The sequence below is a fragment of the Mus caroli genome, chromosome 5 (genome assembly GCF_900094665.2).
Source record: "Mus caroli chromosome 5, CAROLI_EIJ_v1.1, whole genome shotgun sequence".
NCBI classification, from domain to species: Eukaryota; Metazoa; Chordata; class Mammalia; order Rodentia; family Muridae; genus Mus; species Mus caroli.
The window spans coordinates 81,911,257-81,927,402 of NC_034574.1; the positions used below are offsets into that span (position 1 = coordinate 81,911,257).

Consider the following 16,146-nt stretch of genomic DNA (forward strand, 5'->3'; position numbering starts at 1 on the left):
TGAGCCACCATGTGGTTGCTGGGATTTGAACTCTGGACCTTCGGAAGAGCAGTCGGGTGCTCTTACCCACTGAGCCATCTCACCAGCCCCGTGATTGTATAGTTTTGTTTTATCACTGAAGTTTCTAAATATTTTTATACTAGGTGAGGTGGGGATTCCAGAAGGCCTTGACCATGGCTTTGTCTCTCACCTGTAACTGTTTCTCTCTTCTCTCACCTCCCTTCTGTCTCTCTCCTGAGTACTTGTATGACTTTGACTAACACCTCCAGTGTGTCTCTCCTCTGACTTCCCTGCATGGAGTCTAGAGGTTTCATCTTCTGCTAGATACTGCTCAACTGTACTTGTAATTCTCCCCAAAATATGTCTTCTTCTTGAGACCTCTGATGTCAACGTGATGTAGCAGCCAAGGTCATGTGACATTTCTACCTCTAACAGCTGCTCAGCACCCTTAGTACACCTTGACCACACCCTCCACTCTTTCCTTCCCTCGCTCTTCTGATTATTTCAGTTATGAACATTTCCTCCCGACTCCCTTCTTGGAATACATTTTCACACGATGGCTCAGATGTCACCACCTGAGTTTGGCTTTCTCTGGTGCCTCTTTCCAGCTAGAAACGATGCTTTATATCCACCTCTGCCCATCCTGCCCTGGTGTTTCTCACTGTTCACCTTGCCTTGAAGTCTTTAGAAATGTCTCCTGAGAGTGAGCTCCTTCTAGTTAGTTAGCTAACCTTTCCATTCTGTCACAGTTGTGGAATGTACATGGCATAAGTTGACAGAATGAATGAATGAATGAATGAATGAATGAATGAATGAAATGTGTGGCTTGCTTCAGATGGTTCTTCAGGGAATCAGGGAGGGAGTATCTTAAACAGCAGAACATATTAATGTTAATACTAAAGTTAATTACAAACCTGTAAATGAAGTTGAAACCTTTGAAATGGTTGATACTGCTATGGCCGATAGATAAAAAAAGAATCCGTTTATATGGCAGAGTATTCAATTGTTTGTTCATAAGCACTGATATGTTTATGATTTAATAAGCTGATGTCCATGTTCATAAATTGTGCTTGTTGAAGTGTTTGAAACTGATCCCCAGTGAGTTTTAACTTGGCATTAAGGTCAACAGAACTAAATAATGACTTGTCTGACTTATCTTCTTACTATCTTTGTTTCCTGTTTATCCATTTTCTCATTACCCTTCCAACTCATTTTTATTTTTATTTTTATTTTATTAAGTGAAAAAGATTTGGTGAAACAGGCAAAGACCTTAAATAGTGCAGCAAATAAACTGATCCCAAAGCACCATTAAACGTTTTGCAGTTGGTCACCTCACGAATCTGATGTTACAGATTGACTATGAAAGGAAGAAATCTGAAATTCCTACATTTAAGCTCTGATTCTATATAAAATATCACCAAAAGTTGACCTTGAATTTGTTGGACTTAAAAAAACCCTAGGTGGATACATAGGTCGGCTGTTGTTGTTGTGGTTGCTGCTGTTTTTCCCCCCCGCACCCCCAGAGTTAGAAATTTTGGTATGGATTCCTCGTTAAATACCAAATAAACTTTGAGAAATATTTCTGAGTTGAACAGTAAATCAAAAGACCATTTCTAGGAAGTCTGGGGAACGGAAGCACTGTCTGTGTGCTTGCGAGTAATAATTCTCTGTAGGAGGGCCTCCGTCCACACCAGGGAGCCTGCTCTCTGCAGTGTAATGGTGTACAGGGGTCACCTGGTGACCCGGACTCTTCTACAGTAGCTCTGTCTCTTAGGCCATGACCCCTCTTCTCTTGACTTCTGTAGGTTTAATCAACCCCCAGCCCAAGATAAGGATTTAGTATTTCATTACAGTTCTGTTTTCAGTAACCAAGATTGCTTGCAGTTTATTTCTGCCTTAGTGATGTTGGACAAGAAGAAAAACAGCATCCTTACATTTCTTTAGAACGTAGAAACAAAGTAGTGATTAGGTAGCTCCTAACATCACAGAGTGGAAGCTCGAGAAACCCCTCTTAACACCGCCATCTTCTACCTCTGCCCTTCTCTGACATCCCACTTACTACTTAGGTAGCTCAGAGAGAACGTCAATACAAATATGACGTTCACATCTGCCCTGCAGTCCTGCTGGAATCCATGAGGCCACAGTGGAGTCCTGCCTGTTGTCTTCACCTGCAGCACTTGCCCAAGAGCTTTGATCACTTTTTCTGTAATGAGAATTTGCTAAATGTTCTGCGAAACTAATCTAGTTAATAAAATTTAAAAAGAAATTCCAAATGAGAAATAAATAATACACTGGCATTATTGTTTAATATCAAAATAAAGATCCTCAATAGCCACGAGCAATACTAGCAGGGCCTTTTCTAAGTGACCACAGATCTAACCCTTTCTAGGCTCTACATTGTAAATAATTCTATAAATACTTTGATTTTTAAAAAGAACTATTTTTGATTTGGGGAGGCAGGCTTTTATATACATGAGCCTTTACTCCATCCAACGCTATTCGCACAATGCCCATGTAGCATAGCCTGTGCTAAGAGAGAGGCAAAGGTAACCCCTTTGCTTCCAGCTCTTCAAAATCTTTACCTTCTTGGCAAACCAGAATTAAGAGAGCACCAGAGTTCGTGCATTTCTATAGGTCCTCACCAGGCCCGAGTTAGAGCCAACTTCATGGAGGGGCCCGTGGCCCTGAACTCATTTGAATTCTTACAATTTTGCACCTGCATAAATAAAGCGCCTACTGCGTTCTGCCGTTCATCAGCCTTTAACGGTGATGAGTCGCTTTTCACCTGAGCCTCTAAAAAGAAGAATGAAATCAAAGTTAGACTAAACATAGCATGCCTCTAAATTCTACTATAGAGAGCCTCAAATATTTCACCTTCTAACACATGATTCTTTATAGGTGCAGAGTTATAAGACATTTAGAAGAAAGCTTCCATGAGAATCTTCCAGAGAACGCAGTCAGGAGTCTTAGGAACCCCAATGCTGAGTTGTTTGCTTGGTCACATACCACCTGGTAGGAATGGAAAGGAAGGAGACAGCCAGATGTTCACAGTGTCCTTGTGGAGGTGAAGCCTGGGTGAGGTTGCTACAGAGTGTGTCCTCCGGCTTCCTGCTGCACAGGGAGACTCAGGAAATGGTGGTAATCCCACGAGAGAGGGAGCTGCTTCTGCGTGCTCCTGCTGTATGTAGAAGACAGAGTGTTAGGAAGGAAAGCCAGTGGCTTCAGCGTCAATTACTCTGTACCTGAGGGTGGCTCTGGGTATGGATTTCCAAAAGTGATGTCTTGTTGTTGATCATCTAATGGCTGTAAACTGTAGTACTAGAATAAAAACAAAACAAAAAAATAGAAAATCAGCTTCTCTTCTGCCTGCTTCACCTTCATCTTGTTTTTCTTGAGAATTTGTTTCTTCTCCATCTTTTTCCCCTTCATCATTTATTTCTTCCTGTGTCCTGCATTGTCTGCCTCTGTCTCACCATACCTTCCTCCTTGGGTTATTTTACTTTGTGTTTGTGAATTTGGTCTTCCTCCCCACCGTGGCTTTTGTTTTTTATCACAAGTTCATGTGGCTCACATCCAGATTGCGCCAGGCTGAGCGAGGCCGCCAGTCTGCTGAGCTGGACAACCGGCTCTTCAAACAGGACTTTGGAGACAAGATCAACAGTCTGCAGCTGGAAGTGGAGGCGCTCACCAGGCAGCGGTGAGTAGGGGCAGCTTGGCCATCAGGGTGCTGTGGTGGGTACAGCAAGGAGGGAGTCAGGTCTGGAGCTGTCTTGGCTTGGTTTTGCCAATGTCCTTTAGGAACAGTAGGAACTCAGAAAGCTTCACAGGTCTGAACAGTTCCGAAATCCACTCAGCAATCCCTGTGATTAAATAATTAGGGACTGGCTGCAACCTGGTGATGCAGGCTTAACATGTCACTGAGACAGGAGGAGCCCCATGCCTCTTGTCTTCAAAAACTGAATTAAAAAGAGAATTAGAGAGCAAGTTCCCAAATACTAACTGATGTCTAATACGATGTTAATGATAATGGTTAATGTTGTCTACATTCCTATAGTGGGTTGTGCACTTTTCAGAACACTTCACACGTTAATGTCCTAACGTCGGTCCTTTAATAGGTTATGTTATTGCTCCTACTTTCACATAGAATGACAGCTTAGTGGGGTACAGTGTATCGTGGTTCACATTTTAAGCTATTATATGACTACACTGCTCCTTTTAAACCCTGTTTCTCTGACTGACCCTAAGTACTCTCATGGGCCATCTCTCAAGTCATGACTGACTGCTAGTGAAGAAGTACGGCTGTGAATCTCGAAGCTACCAAGGACAGTGAGGACTACGAAGGCTTGGGCATGGGCTGTGTGGAACTGAGCCCATGCCTGGAGACCAGCCAGATAATGTGATGTCTTACTAAAACTCAAAATGCTCTTCCACGCTTGTAGTCAGCTTGTTTTCACCTAGGAAACTGCAACTCCTTGTTAGGAGTTAATGTAAAAGTTGACCTACTGACCCGGGTGCTCCTACCATGCGTTCTGAACTGCCACAAAAGGAGTAAGCTGCCTTTACATGTTAGGGCATCAGTAGTCCTACTGTGCTCCACTGTCTTCCAGCTCAGTTGTCCAATATGTTTCTGGGAATTCCTCAGGCATTAAAACTCAATTGCTGCCAGGCGTGGTGGCACACGCCTTTAATCCCAGCACTCGGGAGGCAGAGGCAGGCGGATTTCTGAGTTCGAGGCCAGCCTGGTCTACAAAGTGAGTTCCAGGACAGCCAAAGCTATACAGAGAAACCCTGTCTCGAAAAACCAAAAAAAAAAGAAAAGAAAACTCAATTGCTGAACTTTAAAGGGCAAGGTTTGGCATTCTTTAGAATATATGACTACAGAAATCAGAATTTTCATTCTCTCCTCTCCCACCTCACCAGGACTCAGCTGGAGTTAGAACTGAAACAAGAAAAGGAGAGGAAGTCACAAAACAGGGGCACCCCAGGGAAGGGGGCCCAGAAGCCAGAGCTGCGCATGGTAATGTGTGTTCCCCGCTCACTTGCTTTATTCCACTTACATTCTGTGAGCTGCTTGATGGGTCCACCAGGTCTCTCGAGGCCCACTGCAGACAGCAGAGCAGGCTGGGATGGGCGGAGATCCTGCGCTCACCTCTAAGATGATCTTGCTCAGTTTCCTCTGCTGTTTAGTAAAACTATTATGGCACTGTAATAAGCATGTATTTCCTGGGGTCCTAATACATGTATGAACATGCAAGGAGGTCCTTTGAAGAAGAGAAGAAACTAGAGTTACAGAAGGGAAGGCATGTAGAATGGTTAAAGAGAATAAAACTTTATACTTAGTCTTGAAAGGTCTCTAGCACCTGCAGGGGTGAGCAGTCACAGTTCTACAAGATCGTCTATGGGACCGGCCTCTGGAAATGATGCAGGATAAAAAGCATGAGACACTTCAGTTCGGAGAGCAAGCACCTTTGTGTGTATTAATATGTATAACGACGTGGGGATTCTTTTATATTTTCTAGAGAACACGATGCTAACTTGCTGCAGGACAGTGGAGGAATGAGCAGAAAGTAGTTGCACTGTACACGTTACTGGTGGAAATGTGCAGACCAGTCATGCCATGTGCTCCTCACTACTTAGTTGAGCGCATGGAAATCTGAAGGGTGTAAGGAGGTCTGCCTGGCTGGCTGTACTTTCCCAAGCAGGCTGCAAGGTTCTCAGTCGTGATTTGCCCTAAGTAGAACTTCTCTTCCCTGATATTTGACTGCTCTAAGAACTTGGTAGACCTTTGAGAATAGGTGGGAAGCAGTTCAGAGCAGGCAGTGGTATGTGTGTATATATTTTCTCACAGAAGTTGACCTAAAAACTACCCAAGCCTGCCTTGCCAGCCTGGGGCCATTGCCCTTCTACCAGGAAACTCACTTGAGTACAGGCTGGAGTCCTTGGCAGTGGGGCAGCTATGTGAATGTTCAGAGGATCATACAGCTAGTCAGAGAAAAGTCGAGATAGATACTTTTCCCAAGAGCCGACTTCTCTTGAGCCCACTGAAGAGGACATTCCTTTGGATTTTGTTTAAATTCAGAAAATAAAAAATGCTCCAGAAATATCTACTTCTAAACTGTATCAAAGTTATTTAATAACTACTTGGTGTAGAATATGAGAAAACTGCTTTGAAAGGTAAGTCCTTTCTCTAAAACAGAAAGGGAGGGAGGGAGGGAAGGGAAGGGAAGGGGGAGGAGTAAGGAGGAGGCAAGGAAAGCACTGTCTCCTCAAGCTGTGGAGGAGACCTGTGAGGTTATCACCGTTTAGTGTCCTGAAGACTTAACGATTGAGCTATTTTCTTTTGGCAGGATGGGAAGCACAGAATCCAAGAGGAAAATGTTAAACTAAAGAAGCCCCTGGAAGAAAGCCACAGGTGTTTGTAATGCGAGTTTCTGGAGTGGTGGGAAGGGAGCTCCTGATGAACGGCCACTGAGCTGTAAAGTAGAAGGCAGTTAAGGGAAACCACACAGCATACCAGCTGGATCACAGGGGCAGTCAGCCTGTCCTGGGATTCTTCCATGATTAACCCCTTAAATTACCACTTAAAGACATTATATCAGTTGACTGTAATACCTACACCTGCCAGCCATTAGATAGGTGAAGCAGGAGGAGGTGAATTCAGCGCCAACTGGTATATGGGCTATACTGGTAACCTGTCAAGAAATGAAGTGTGTGTGTGTGTGTGTGTGTGTGTGTGTATTACATTGGAATCTGAAGAACATGAAGCTCTATAATTCTTATGTTTGTAAAGGAACATTAGTGTGACTGTTTCCACTCACCTGCTAAGTTTGGGGTAAATACCCTCATTCCCTCATTCCTTACTTTTTTCTTTCCCGTAAGGATCTCAGCTTGCCTTCATTCCTGTTTCTTAACTTTCATCTGGTCTGCTCACTCTGAAAAGCATAGGCGCTGGATAAGGTGGCGCACACCTTTGATCACAGCACTCAGGAGGCAGAGGCAGGTGGAGCTCTGTGAGTTTGAGGCCATCCAGGGCTACACAGAAAAATTCTGCCTTGGGGGTAAAAAAAAAAAAAAAAAAAAGCATAGGTTTGTTGGGTGGTAGTGGATACACAAAGAAATCCTGTCTCAGAAGAAAAACAGAGAAAAGCATAGGCCCTGACTTTTTAACAGTAACTTACAAAGGCGATCCAACTATAGAGCATTCTAGAAAAATAACAGCAGGTACACATCTGAAACAATCTTGGTTCTCTTCCCTACCCTCTGGGACACTCCCTCTCGCTGCAACTCTTAGTTCCGTCCCCTTTTCCCTCTCCAATCACAGACCTCCTCTGCACTAATGTAATTGGTCAGGGAAAATCCAGACAAAATGTTAAGGGAATATTTAGGGCCTTGGTCTAGTCCCCTGCCTCTCAGTTGAAGATTCCATGACCCCTTGTAACTGGGCTGCATTTTTACTGAATAGGAATTGGCTCTTAGCTACTCTTGTGAAGAAAGAGTTCAACCTGTTTGAAAAGGATTTTTATATATGTCTCATGACCAATCTGACTCATTTATTTCCTGAATTAGTATCCTAAATCTTCCATTTAAGAGTATTTGGGGAAAGAAGAATATAATATATTTATATTACATACGATAATGGGTAGATTCCCATAGTGTCAGATATAACAAAGCTTTAAAAATATATGGTTAATGAGCCATCCATGTTTCACATGTTACAAGACAAATGTCATTTTCTAGATTGGAACAAGGAAAGGTAAAATATAACTACATATATATTTGTGAATCAGAATTGTAATGTATATCAAGGATCAGATAGTGTCTAGTAAAAGATTTAAATAAAATGTCTAGAATCTTGGAGACCAATTAATACTTATGCTGTTCCCAGCAGTGTACAAGGATGGGGGCATTGCTTATCGAATGAGCGTCTTGTGCGTTTCTTGAGATGTATCAAGGACTTACAGTAATGTGATACTGCGACTCTTTTTTTTCTCTGTTGTAGGCTTCTGACTCACCCTGCAGAGGAACAGGTAAGAAAAACTCCTCTTTTAACATGTCTTGTACTCAATTACAAAGTTATCGTGCCATAGCTAGCCAGTTAACAAGGTGTCATGGGAAGAAGACAAAGGGACACCCTCTGTGTAGCATCTACTGAATAATCTAACATGCACTCTCCAGTGTTGGGAAGCATGTGTTTGATATGCTGAAAGACAAAAATACTATTATTTGGGTGGTAAAAATAAAAGAGAGAAATGCAAATTGTAACGGATTTGTAAATGGGAATCCTAATATGATTGGGGGCTCATGGCAGAGCTCAGAGCACTGGGCTTAGGAGACTGACTGAGGCCACAATGAGTCTCGTTTCCCACGTGAGGTCACCTCTGATGAACTGACACTAAAACTACTCACTTACTGTCCCTCTCACTTTCCCTTACCTAAAACAGAGGAAAAGGTTTTTTTGTTGTTGTTGGCTTTTTTTTTTTTTTGTCACCTTAAAAAGTTTTTTGTTGTCGTCTTTTGCTTTTATTTTATGTGTATAGGGGTTCTGCCTGTGTGTTTGGGTACCATATGCATGCTTGGTGCCCAGAGACCAGAAGAAGGCACCAGAATCCCTGGAACAGTTCTGTTGTAAACTGCCACGTGGGTGCCGGGAATCAAACCTTGGTCCTCTGTAAGGGCACCCAGTTCTCCTAACAACTGCACACTCTCTCCAGCCCCCTTTGATCACTTTTAAGCCTTTTAAAAACTTTTAACCAGGCCGGGCGTGGTGGNGCACGCCTTTAATCCCAGCACTCGGGAGGCAGAGGCAGGCGGATTTCTGAGTTCGAGGCCAGCCTGGTCAACAGAGTGAGTTCCAGGACAGCCAGGGCTATACAGAGAAACCCTGTCTCGAAAAACCAAACAAACAAAAAAAAACTTTTAACCTAGAGAAACGGTCGTAAAACCCCTTGACATACAATATGGAAAGGCCTGTCTGGACCTCCTCTTCGCCTTGTAAGACTTAAAGGAAGCCAGGGTTTTCATGCTCACTGAGCTGACAGAGCAAGGGGTAGGCCAGGGATGCTGGAGTTTTCTTGTTTTAAATAAAGTTCAGAGTTAAGGAAGCAGGATATGTAATTTGTTTCTTCCCTTTCAATGTGTAGTCTGATTTTAGAAGCTAGAAGGGTTGACGTGTTCCTGTCCCATGTGCCCGGGGAGGTAACTGACTTACTGTGTGTCTTAGGGTCAGCCTTTGCTCTCTGAAAAGCCACGGGTGTGTCAGTTGTGCCAGGAAGACGACTGCCTGACAAAGGTGAGTGCTCCCTTCACAGAGACAGGCCTGCACCAGCAGCTCCTTGCCAAGCATAAGCAGGACTCAGCTGTTTCTTTTGGTGCCGGGAATGGGCTAGAAAGCCAAGGGTGAGCCTTTGCCAGAGGCTCACTCTTTAAAAGCAAAGCAAAGAAGGACATACTGACATAGAAAGTACAGTACTGGCTGAGCACATACTTTTGTCATTTTGTTTTTACTTTTTATTATAACTGTGAGGGGCGGGGAAGGGAAGGATATTACCCCCATGCCATGGTGGTCATTTGGAGGTCAGAGGACAGCTATGAAAGTCTCCTCTCTTCGGCCATGGGATCCCGGCTCTCAGTTTTTCACATTAAGCACTTTTTTACCTGAAGAGCCATTTTGGTGGACCCTTGTTTTGGTCCCCCACATGGTTCAGATGGCCTGGCACTGGCTGTATAGCCTGGATCATCACCAAACTTGTGTTCTTTCCGTCTGTGCCTCAAATACTAACGTTACACCGTCCACCACAGCCCTGGCCTAAGTCTGTGTTTTGTTTTGTTTTGTTTTATGTTGATGGAATCCAGCCCCTGGCATATACTAGGCAAATGCTTTACACTGAGCCACATCCCAGCCCAGTGCTGCAGCACATTATCCTGAAGAGTGCTAACAAAGCCAACTGCTGCACTCAAGTCCTACTCTTTGGCTCACCCCTTCAAGGCTGCTGTGTGCCAGGAGAGGAGAGGGAAAGGAGCGGAGCTCTCCCACTAGGCCCCTGCCTGTGTCAGAGTAGGTAAAGTAACAGACTAGATCAGAAAGAACAGATGTGTTCTTTGAACAAGAGGTGTTATGTTCAAAGGACTATCACAACCAGGTACTTGAAGAATGATAAGAAATGTGCCCAAATTCTGAATTACATCATGCTGAATCTTAACAAAATTACTGTATGCTCTAGCAGTTTAGCTGAACCATGTAGCAAGTAAACATGGTTGGAAATTCATAAATGTTCCAAACCAAGAAAGTTGCCAGCGTCACTCTCTAAAGCCTTTTCTACAGAGCTGCTGTGGGATCCTGTTGCGGGTGCCCTGATGGCACTACTGTAGCAACACAGTGCTTGGTTGCTGAGCAACACAGGAGTGCTCGTGGAGCACCAAAGAGAAGCATTAAGCTTATCAGTGCTCTGGGAACTGACTTGATATTGAACACATTGTAAGGCTCAGCTCCGGCAAACATTGCTAGCCCGCGACCTTACTTAGAGTTTCATTAAGCTGGTATTTGCTAGAATTTAAAATGACCCTATCCAGAAGCAGGGATCAAAAGTGTGATGTGTACTCCAGAGACTGAGCACTCTGCACTCTGTTGTCTTGATTCTGGGACACCCATGCGACTTCATTTAGCTCTAATAGCTGACCTTGTGCTCCCTTGTCACCTGTCTGGTCAGAGCCATCTGGCACATAGCAGCCATTCCATACTTGATTATGCATTGAGCAGTTCCTTATCTGACCCTTTGTCCTTAGCTGGTTCTTATGATCCTCTCCTAATCTTCTCCTCTTGCAGAACACGTGTAGAAACTGCAGAGGAACCTTCTGTAATGCCTGCACAACAAATGAACTGCCTCTTCCTTCAAGCATCAAGCCTGAGCGAGTGTGCAATCTTTGTCACGAGCAGCTGATAAAGCAGTACTCCACCAGCCCACCCTAAAACTGGAGGCAAGACCAGGCCAGAGTGTTGATGCCGGGCGGGCCTTGCTCGCACGTGGTAGACGCAAGGTGCCCTGGAACCGAGTCTTTAGAACCAACCCTAGCCGGTAGGAAAGACAGAAGTAAACCAGGTCGGTGTCCCGGGGAAGGCAGAGCTCGGAGGTGCTCTGACCTTTGCTCATCTTCTCTAATGAGTGCGTAAATAAAAGTTGCTGAGCCTTTCCCTTCAACACCTAAACAAGCCCATCTTGGAGAACTTATCAGCGTTATCTTTGGGCTTTGTTTTGTTTTGTTTTGTTTTTTGAGACAGGGTTTCTCTGTATAGCCCTGGCTGTCCTGGAACTCACTTCGTAGACCAGGCTGGCCTCGAATTCAGAAATCTGCCTGCCTCTGCCTCCCAAGTGCTGGGTTTAAAGGCGTGCACCACCACGCCCAGCATCTTTGAGCATTTTTATTTCGATAAAGTGATAAAGCTGGGCTGTAGCTGAGTGGAGAAGCACTGCCCAGCCAGTGTGAGGTCCCGCTTTCTACTGCAGCACCACTGCCTAGAAAGCAGCATTGCATATGCGTTCTGAGGGGCGACCTGAATGTTAAGGGGGGGAAAAAAAATAACAAGTGCTGCCCCGGCACTGCTAGACAGTTTCCTCTCAGCTCTCAGGACCTACCTCTTTACCAAACTGTGAACCCATCTCAGGGAAAGGAATCAAGAGTAATATAAATTTTGAATGTATTGATAATGCATTATAACTTCAGGACCAGGTGATTTTTTTTTTTTTTTTGGTTGTACCTACAAGAGTTTTCTTTATGTGAGCATTGGTTGCTTCCCAGCAGACGGCTCCAGAAGTTACGTATGTGCACTTTCAGAATCCCTCCCACAGAGCAAGCCAAGGGCCCTGCCCAGCTCTCCCTCTTGAGCCATAAAGGACAGTAAGACTTTTCAAAGACGGGGTTCATCTTGCAAGTGGAAGATTACAGTAAAGCTAAGCCAGGTACACAAAACATCAGCTCTGACTTATTAATGGCTGAGGATAGTCAGCACAGCACTCATTGAACTGTCGATTGGATGAGAAGTCCATATTCTGAACTACAGATCAGAAGCCACAGGCAGGGACATTAGTCAAACATCTCTTTGTGACAAACCTTTGCGGAAAAGTGGGGGTACACTGAATAAAAGTTGGAAAGAAATGGTTTAGTTATAGTGGTTATGTTGTTGTATATCTGGATTGTCTGATTCCAACTAAGAGTTGGGAAAACATGAGTCTATGCAGGGTTAGAATTCTGGGGTAAATTCTGGAGGAAAAATGGCAAAAAAATCATGTCTCCTGAAAAGGGTTAAAACCTGGGAAAGGCATTATTATTTCAGAAGTCTGACCTGCTGGTGAAGATGAAGTTTAAGAGTTTAAGTTAGGGGAAATAAAATTAGTACTACTAACCTATTGTGTTGGTTGTCTTCTCTTTGGAAAAAAAAAACCTAAGAATGTTTTTATGTGAATGTGTTCTGCCTCTGTGCACCATGTCCATGCAGTGCCCGTGCAGACCCCAGGAGGGCGTGAGCTCCCCTGGAACCAGAGTTAGAGACAGCAGGGAGCTGCCCTTGGATGCTGGGAACCAAACTCCAGTCCCTTCAAGAGCAGCCAGTGAGCCGGGCGTGGTGGCGCACGCCTTTAATCCCACCATCGGGAGGCAGAGGCAGGCGGATTTCTGAGTTCGAGGCCAGCCTGGTCTACAAAGTGAGTGCCAGGACAGCCAGGACTACACAGAGAAACCCTGTCTCGAAAAACCAAAAAAATAAATAAATAAATAAATAAATAAAGAGCAGCCAGTGTTCTTAACCACTGAGCCTCCATCCTTTTTTCTTTTTTTGCTAAACATTTTTTAAATCCTTTGTTCATATTGGTTTTGGTCACCTATAGGAACTAGCAGTTTTAGGCACTATGTAAGAGGGGCAACATACTTCTAATCGGCTTGAAGTAAGGTGGCGGCTGCATAGCACAGAGGCACGAGGCAGAGGAAACACTCAGTGTGGTCGCTTTGCCTTTGTATGCAGCCCCAAAGATTTGTGGGTGTTTTTTATATCCCCATCCCAAAAGCAAATATGTAATTATCCCTAGGGAATCTTCCTTAAAAACTGCTTCCTAGCACTTAACAACAGCATCAACCAAATGAATGTGAGATCAACTAGAGGCAAGAGCTTCCACAGTACAAGCTACAGGATCTTCCACATGGAATTAAAAGACACCATGTGTTCATAAGCTGAAACATCACCACCAAAACACTGCAGGAGCCAGGCCCAGTATTTAAAGCATAAGGAGGAGGAATCACAAATTCAGGGTCTGACATGCATAGGAAGATCCTTTTTTAAAAATCCGTAAGATCCAATTGGGGAGGGGCACTTCATTAAAATTTTTATTTCAAGGAACTCCCTACTCAATACTACTCCCTACTCTATAAAAGTATATATTCAGAGGTCACATAATTGATTTCAGTGCTTAAAACTACACTAACCAAGTCAAAATGATAGTGCCATAAAGCCTAGAAATAAACCTTTAAATACAAGGCCACACATCTCTGAGAAGGGCCCAGGGCATTCATTACAAGTGTTGGGGAAACTGGACCCTCATATCAATAGAGGAGTGGCAGCTGACCAGAGCCTAAGTGGAAGATCTAGAGGAAGAGCTTCATGATGCTCTTAGTAAAGTATGACAGAGAAACACAGGCAAACAAAAGAAAATGAAGCCAGCAGAAATTCATGTTGAGTTGAGCATAGGGTTGTATGCCTATAATCCCAGCAGTTCAATCGCTGAAGGCGATCAAGTGCAAGTCCAGCAAGTAAAGCAGAGAAAATCTGAGTGTGCAGGCTAGTTTTTATGTCAGTTTGACACATGCCGTAGTCATGTGAGAGGAGGGATTGAGAAAATGCCCCCATTAGTCTGTGGGGCGTTTTCTCAGTGACTGATGCAGGAGGCTCTGCCCACTGTGCATGATGTCACCCCTGGGCTTATGGTCCTGAGTGCTAAGAAAGGTTGAGCAAGCCAACGAGCAGCAATTCTCCATGGCGTCTGCATCAGCTCCTGCCTCAGGGTTCCTGTCCTGCCCCAGTCTGTCTCCCTGCCCTAACTGCTTTCAATAATGAACTGAACATGGAAGTGTGAGTGAAAGAAACCCCATTCCTCCTCAAGTTGCTTTTGGTGATGGTGCACAGAAATAGTAACCCTCACCAAGACATTTGGTAAAGGATTGATATCCAGAACACGTATTTAAATGAGAAAGCTGAAGCAACCTACTTGAAAGGACATTTATCACAATGATACACAAATGTCCAATACTCATGTGAAGCCCATTATCAGCAACAGCTACAAATCAAAACCCCAATAAAATACCACATACCCAAGATCTTGCTGCTGCTGCCCCTCCTTTCTTCTTTGTCCTCCTCTTTTTCTTCTTCCTCCTCTTCCTCCACCCCCCCCAGGGGTTTCCCATGTATCCCTGCCTGTCTAAAGGCGTGCACCACCACCACACCAGTGACCACAAGCCTTCTGAAGTTTGCCTGAAGGCTCCAAATAATGATTCCTATCCCCATCTACTTGCTGTGTTGGAAATGACCTAATTAATACCTTCTAGGCAAAATTTCTCTCCAGTAACAGACCCTGACTAACCATGTCAGCCTCACCATCAAGTGTCTTAGTGAAGTGGAATCACTTCACTAAGTGATACCCTGATGAAGATGATACAAAATACAGAAATAATAAAGGGCAATAGAAGAATTCAGTCATTGCCCCTGAAGCTAAAGGCAGGATAACAATCTGAAGCCAGCTCAGTAGACCTTTCTCAAAAACACCATTCACTACAAAGATGTATTCTGCTGACTATCAGAGAACAAAATAGAGCATAGGTGTTATTAAAGACCAAACTCAGCTGGGCGGTAGTGGTGTACACCTTTAATCCCAGCACTCGAGAAGCAGAAGCAGGTGGATCTCTGTGTTCAAGGGCTACACATAAAAACCCTGTCTTGAAGAGAAAGGAGGGCCTGGAGAGATGGCTTAGAGATTAAAAGCACTGACTGACTTCTCTGGCAGAGGTCCTGAGTTCAATTCCCAGCAACCACATGGTAGCTCACAACCATCCGTTATGGGACCTGATGCCCTCTTCTGATGTTTCTGAAGACAGCTACAATGTACACACATATACAAAATAAGTAAATAAAATCTTTTAAAAAGAGAGAAAGGGAAGGAAGAAGGAAAGAAAAGAAAAAGAAAAAATCAAATTCCAATGAACATCAAAAATAACTAGGTAACCAGAAAACTCAGTACAGTCAGTATATAGATATTAGCTTGTCTCCAAAGAAAAATCAGCAGGTAGAAAAAACCTATCAAGAACTCAGGGAGACCATGGCAGCATGCATGTGGCCTGCACAAGTCTAAGCCAGATGGAGTCCTACTGTTTTGAGGGGAAGTAGACACAAGGCCCCATCCCTAACCCACAAACTCTCCAATTGATAGCTACTTGCAAGAGAAACATTTTCTCCCAACAGTCTCAGTCTGTTGCCACACTTTAGGGAGACCCCCAACCCCACTCCCGCCATGCTCAGCAGTGGATGGCTAACATCAAACAAACTCTATAGTGTTCTTGAAGTTTTGTTTGGGTTTTTTTTTTTTTTTTTTGCTTTTTAATCTCACCTTTTCTTCCCTTACAGATCTTTTGCTTATAAATTTGTTTCCAATTTTGTTTTTATAGGATTTCTATGTTCGTGAATGTGAGTCTCAGTGTATGTTTGTTGTGCATTTTCTTTAGGTCTTTTGTGTTTGTTTTCTGTTCTGGTTTATAATTTTTATTATTTTGTAGATATGTGTTTGTATTCTAATAAAAGACAAAAGGGGTGTGACTTGGGTAGGTGAAGAGAGGAGAGAATCTGGGAGTTGAAAGAGGAGAAACTAATCAGGATGTACTGTATGAAAGGGTTTATCAATAAAAATAAAAATAGTAAGTCAACAGGTTTGGGAAATGCCCACTCAGTGAAGTGCATGTCCCCCCAAACAAGGGGACCAGAGTTTGGAACCTCAGCAGCCACTTAATCAGGTATTGAGCCGGGTGTGGTGGCGCACACCTTTAATCCCAGCACTTGGGAGGCAGAGGCAGGCAGATTTCTGAGTTCGAGGCCAGCCTGGTCTACAGAGTGAGTTC

General features: G+C 43.8%; 1 protein-coding gene across 1 annotated transcript; it reads left to right on the forward strand.

Moving 5' to 3' along the window:
• The first annotated feature begins 3,560 nt into the window (after positions 1-3,560).
• On the forward strand, positions 3,561-11,312 carry LOC115031115 (RUN and FYVE domain-containing protein 2-like). Its single transcript, XM_029477790.1, has 6 exons — positions 3,561-3,697; positions 4,921-5,017; positions 6,348-6,412; positions 8,000-8,027; positions 9,221-9,289; positions 10,823-11,312. Exons 1-6 carry the CDS (start codon positions 3,561-3,563, stop codon positions 10,964-10,966), a joined length of 540 nt encoding a protein of 179 aa, XP_029333650.1. The 3' UTR covers positions 10,967-11,312.
• Positions 11,313-16,146: the final 4,834 nt, after the last annotated feature.

Bases quoted from the DNA above. Each gene is read 5' to 3' on its own strand.
- LOC115031115 (XM_029477790.1), top strand. From the start codon at position 3,561: ATGTGGCTCACATCCAGATTGCGCCAGGCTGAGCGAGGCCGCCAGTCT. The intron at 3,698-4,920 runs GTGAGTAGGGGC...CCACCTCACCAG, and splicing joins GAGGCGCTCACCAGGCAGCG to GACTCAGCTGGAGTTAGAAC. The intron at 8,028-9,220 runs GTAAGAAAAACT...TGTGTGTCTTAG, and splicing joins CTCACCCTGCAGAGGAACAG to GGTCAGCCTTTGCTCTCTGA.